Here is a 6000-nt window from a genome sequence, read left to right on the forward strand (position 1 = left end):
GAACCCACACCCTCCCCCCAGTGCACCTACCACTATCCCATCCCCAATCGATAGGATACCAGTGCTAACTCCACAAGGAGTCATAATCCAAACAAAAAAACTCCAGGCTTTGGACCAAACAGTCATCTTACCCTCGCTCCAACTTAACTGGAGCTCCCGGAAACAATGGGAAGATAAAAAAAACGAAAGACAGGGCGTGCATAATAAACAACACAAGGCTCAGAACCATCCGAACCATCCGAAATCTGCATGCGCCTAGGCGCAGTGACTTAGTATTTGTACTAATACTGCTTATTAGAACAACAGTAGTTATGGTGCCAACTATTTGCCAATTTGATTTATGACAAAATTTACTTAACCTGTCTACAGTAATGGTATATTACTTATTTCGTAGAACATGCTGTAGATCAAGAACCGTTTCAGCTTCAATAATATATATATTTAAAAATAAAATATAAATAATAATGATGATAATAATCTTATTATTATTATATAGAAAATAATCTTCAATAACAATAATTACGATCATAATAATAATGGCATAACTGTAGTGGCACCTACTTATGTTTTAATAACTATGCCGTAGTAGACCCATGTTTACTTGAGTGCTTCCACAAAGGCAGCGGCATCCTTCGGTGATGTAAATTCCCTTGTGACATCCCCTCTGGTGATGCGGAGACGCGCTTGGTGTAGCAGCCCAAATCTTATGTCGGGAATGTCCCTGAGCTGGCGCCGAATGTCAGTGAAGGCTGCACGGGCTTTGGCTGTGCGTGCAGTGAAGTCCGGGAAAATGGAGATAGTTGAATCCTTCACCTTGATCTGCCGTTGGGTTCTAGCACGTTGTAGGATGTCGGCACAGTCTGCATAATAGTGTAGACGTGCTGACATGGGACGAGGGCGCTCACCGGGTTTCGGCTTGGGCTGTAGGGATCGATGCGCCCGGTCCACCACCGGCTCTTTACCTAAGGCGATGGCGTCTTTCAGCAGGGCGGAAACTGTAGTCGCGTCAACCGCGCCGATCTCCTCGGGTAGACCTATTATCCTGTTGTTGTTACGGCGAGATCTCGCCTCCAGATCTTCACATTTGCTATCCAAAGTAACAAGTTGGACCGAAAGTTTGACCACTTTACTTTGAAGTGAAAGCACATCGTCAGTGCATGTCGACAGCGAGCCCTCCATGTCCGTCACAGTTACCTTTAGCACATCCACCTCCGACCGGATGGCCGCCATGTTAGCATTTAGCTCCACCTTCACACTCTGTAGTTCGGACTTTATCCGAGCGAAATTATTCGTCAATGCCGCCTCCAATTCTGCCTTAAAAATGCCGACCACCTCATCTCGAAGAGCGGCGAGGAGTTCAGCCTTAAAGTCCGAGGAGGTCATGTTCGAAACAGCGGCGGTTTTCTCTGGAGTGGAGGGCTTAGCGGGCGCCCGCGGCGGGGCGGCCTCGCTACTCCCCAGGGAGGATGTAGCCTGGGGGGTAGGCCTCGTTTGTGTAGGCGCCGAGTTGTTCGTATTTTTCAGTTTTGGAGGCATAACGGCTTATAATACAGTCACAATGAGCTTGTGAAGTCGAAATGTGGAAAAAGAGAGTTTGTGAAAAGGCCCTATACAATAAAATTAGAAGAGTTTCACAGGAGCTCCCGCTGGTGCGTCTCACTCCATTAGTCGCTAAACCGGAAGTCCCCAGGAGGAACCTTTTTAAAGGGGTGATGTTACGCCAACAAGTGTGAGACCCCTTCCTGTGTTTTAGTGACATCACAGTGTCGGTGGACATCAGTCCCCACCTAGATGTATGATGGATAGATTTGCAACCTTTGCTACGGTCCACTTGGTAGGCTGGTAGACTGATCTATCCAACATACATCTAGGTGGTCGCACCCACTCGTGATGTAGAAAAGGCAGATTTTCAAACGGCTTGTAATGTCTTATCTCAGTCGCACCTGGTGGCATATCAGCCGTTTAACATGTCTTTGAATACTTTCAGTTTGATGGCATGGTGAAGATTCTATACGCAGTTCATTACATGGTGATTTGGTGTTACACACAGCCACACCAAGGTGGAAATATCCAGTGAACCACTATAGTGCCAACGTCAACAAGACACTACCATGTTTCAGCTACAGCTGTATTAAATTTTTGCGTCACGCGTGGTCAATACACACAATTTATAATGCTTTAGGATGCTGTTTTATTCTGCGAAAGCCTACCTTCCTAGCATATCTTCCCTGCACACAAGGATGTGTTCATTCTAAAACAAAATCTGTTTGAGACCCAAACTCATAGTTTCTATCATCTTCTCCTCAGGACTTTGACCTGTGCATCAACTGCTACGCCGCTAAAGGCCACGAGCATAAGATGGTCAAGTGGGGCCTGGGCCTGGACGATGACAGCAACAGCCAGGGGGGCGAGGCCTCCAAGAGCCCCCAGGAGAGCAGGCGTCTGAGCATCCAGCGCTGCATCCAGTCGCTGGTCCACGCCTGCCAGTGCCGCAACGCCAACTGCTCCCTGCCGTCCTGCCAGAAGATGAAGAGGGTGGTGCAGCACACCAAGGTCTGCAAGCGCAAGACCAACGGCGGCTGCCCCGTGTGCAAGCAGCTGATCGCCCTGTGCTGCTACCACGCCAAACACTGCCAGGAGAACAAGTGTCCCGTCCCCTTCTGCCTCAACATCAAGCACAAGTTGCGGCAGCAGCAGCTGCAGCACCGGCTGCAGCAGGCGCAGATGATGAGGAGGAGGATGGCCACCATGCAGGGCCGGGTCATGGCTCTTCCGTCCCCACCAGCCTCCAGCACCCCCAGCACTCCCAACCCCCTCCCCCAGCCTAGCACCCCTCAGACGCCCCAGCAACCGCTCTCCAACCAGCCCCAGACCCCCAGTGCAGCGGCTGTCATGTCCCCTTCCTTCCCCAACACTCCGCGAAATGGCCAGCCTCCAGCTCCGGTGTCTCAGGGTAAGCCTGGCCCCCAGGCCTCACCTCTGCACCAGCAGCAGTCCCCTCTCCCACAGCCCGCCCCACCTCAACCCCAGCCCCTACAGCAGCAGCAGCAGCCGCCGCTGGCCGCCATTAAGATGGCCCGGCACATTGAGCTGATGGCTCAGGCCCAGCAGAACCAGCAGAACTACCGAGTCAACGTGAACGGCCTGCCCATCAGCCCGCAGCAGCCGCAGCGTACGGCCGGACCCATGCAAGCGCCGATGCAGATGGTACCAGGGCCCCGGGCCCCGCAGGTGATGCAACCCAACATAGCCCCAGGACAGTGGCCTGGAGGCGGGGGCCAAATGCAGGCGGCACAGCCTCAGCAACCAGGCCTGGCTCCCGGTCAGTCCCCACAACAGGCCCTGACCATGCAGAGAGCCATGATGCCCCAAGGGCAGCAGGCCCAGAGGATGCTGGTTCCTCAGCAGCCCGGTGTCCGGCCACAAACCCCGCAGAGACCCGGCAACATCGCCCCCAACGCGCTCCAGGACCTCCTCCGCACGCTCAAGTCTCCCAGCTCACCACAGCAGCAGCAGCAAGTCCTCAACATCCTCAAGTCCAACCCCCAGCTCATGGCAGCTTTCATCAAGCAGAGAACGGCCAAGTACCACGCCAACCAGCCCCAGCCGCCACAGCAAGTGGGGCAGCAGCAGCCACCAGGCTTACCGGCCCTGCAGGCCCTGGCCATGCAGGGAGTGGCTGTGCAAAGGCCTGGAATGCCCCTGCAACAAACACAGCAGCCCGCCAACCCAGGCATGACTGCATTGGGCCCCCAGGGACAGCTGATAAACCCAGCTCACAACTCCAACGCGCAGATCCAGGAGCTCTACCGTCGGCAGCTTTTAAGGCAGCAGCAGCAGCAGCAGCAGGGAGTGATGCCTCAAGGGCACCCTGGCCAGTTCCCACCGCAAGCCCAGGGCACGGCAGCCCCCTACTCCCAGCTCCGCATCCAGCAGCAGCTGGCCATGCAGACAGGTTCAGGAGCAGCCACAGGAGCCATGGGCCAGCTCCCTCCCATGGCTCAAATCGGCCAGGCCGGCATCGGGATGGACTCCCCCCAGAACTTGCTCCATCAGCGCCTGCTCCAGCAGCAGCTCCCCCAGCAGCAACAAGCCGTCCTCAAGCAGCAGATGGGCTCGCCGGGCGCCATGAGCCCCCAGTCACACCTGCAGCCCCAGGGCGGCGCCCACCTGCCCGGGCCACCCGCCCTGGCCAACACGCTCGGTAACCAGGTTCGATCCCCGGTGTCCGCCCAGTCCCCGTGTCCCGCCTCGCAACAGCCACCGCTACATTCCAGCCCCCTGCAGCAGCCCCAGCCCTCCCCCCAACACGCAGGGTCCCCCCGGCCGGGCCTCGGAGGGCCCCTGGAGCCGGGACACATGGGGGCCCCGGAGCAGAGCGCCATGCTGCCGCAGCTCAACACCCCCGCCAGGGGGGGGCTCGGCGGGGACTTGGGGTCGGGGGGAGACGCGACCGGGGACACTTTAGAGAAGTTTGTGGAGGGGTTGTAGCAGCACCGAGTTGTGTGCCATTTGTTCCCCGTCCTGCACCCTGGACTCTCCGTCTGTCAGAGGGCTCTGTTCGTCTTTCTAAAGTTGAGAACACTTTTTGTACTGACGTGTAAAAAGTTGAAACAGTTGTACATGGGATACGTTGGGGGGTGGGTGGGGGGAGAGATGATGAGAAACCAATATCAACATTTCTTAAAATGTTGAGGGATTTGCAAATGGGGTTCTTAAAATCAGTTGAATCACAAAGAATATATATATATTTTTTTGGTTGAGACCAAATGTGCTCGATATTTGTTCTATTTTGGTTTTGTTTTGGTATGCTTTCATGCCTTTCTCATGTATTTTTTTTAAGAAAAAAAATGCGCAAACTGCAATTAATGTTATTCATACATTTTTATTTTGTACCTTTTGGGAAAAAAAGTACAGTTTTTGTGTTTGAAACTGTAAAATGATTTGTTTTTGTTATGGGCCAGGTTCTCTTTAAACTCATTCCTGGTCATTGCAGCCTTGTGTCTCTAGCTCTCTGCCGGACGACGCGTGGTGCAGGAAGGAAGAATTCCCCCTTTTCTTGTTGTGTCTGAGCAGCACTCGCTCATAATACTGAAATAGGAAATGGACAAAGTCAGTTTATTTTTTTTTGTTACACAAGGACATGTATGCAGGCGCACATGATGACACTGACGCAGACTCCAAGCCCCGACACGGTGATGCCACTTCGCAAGCTGAAAACAAACTGATTGTTGTCCGCAACGTCGGCGGCTTGGGGAGCAGATCATTAATTGTGTGGGTGAACATGATTGCTTTAATGTGGGGGCGTGGGGGGGAACGTGCGTTGTTTTGTTTTTTTTGTCACTAAAATGTAAATTGTAAAGAGCTCGAAAAAAGACCAGCCCTCTAAGCTGAGATGGAATGGCTGTCTGACAGTGTCCCGATTAGTTATCACACCAAGATGTGAGCGGGTTTGGAGATGAACGCGGACAACCGGAAAGTTATCAACCCTTATTCCTCTCCCACGAAAAACTTGAATTGGGGGATAAGCTTTTCTCCTATTGTAAATCATGCAAGTTATTAAGCAAAATACTATAAATATAAGGAAGAGAGAATGAAATCACTGTATAGACTGGTTAAAGACTCATTTCTTACTTGTATACCATATTGTTAAATAAACTGTGCAACAGAAAAAAACAACTTGTAAGTAAGCAGCTTTAACTGAACGGCCCACTATAGGGACCTTTGAGTTTGAGCCGTAGGTACATCATACTGGCCAGAGCACATTCTTGTTCAGATGGGGTCAAATGCTTGAGTTGCACACCTTTATCTTCATTTCTGCATGATCAGTGGTGCAGGAAGATAACGTTTGAGTGGCAAATAGAAACAATAAGGCTTATAATGTTTGTGGTGGAGAGCTGTGTCGCATGGACCCCCTCAGTTGACTCTGATTAAGCAAACTACGGATCTTGTGAGATAAGGACTGCATATTCGGCAACCCCGAATGACAGTCGAACCCCT

At 52.3% G+C, this 6000-nt stretch overlaps 1 protein-coding gene across 7 annotated transcripts in view; it reads left to right on the top strand.

The window, feature by feature from the left end:
• LOC307070746 (histone lysine acetyltransferase CREBBP-like) overlaps window positions 1–5671 on the top strand; it is a 47515-nt gene extending 41844 nt beyond the window's left edge. For all 7 annotated transcript variants that reach the window (XM_079729360.1, XM_079729361.1, XM_079729365.1 and 4 more), the window contains one exon: window positions 2308–5671. In XM_079729360.1, the coding sequence (XP_079585486.1) occupies window positions 2308–4491 (2184 nt within the window). In that variant the 3' untranslated portion in view covers window positions 4492–5671. The remainder of the gene's footprint in view (window positions 1–2307) is intronic.
• The last annotated feature ends 329 nt before the right edge of the window (window positions 5672–6000 follow it).

Source organism: Pollachius pollachius, assembly GCF_949987615.1.
Source record: "Pollachius pollachius genome assembly, chromosome: 2".
Lineage (NCBI taxonomy): Eukaryota > Metazoa > Chordata > Actinopteri > Gadiformes > Gadidae > Pollachius > Pollachius pollachius.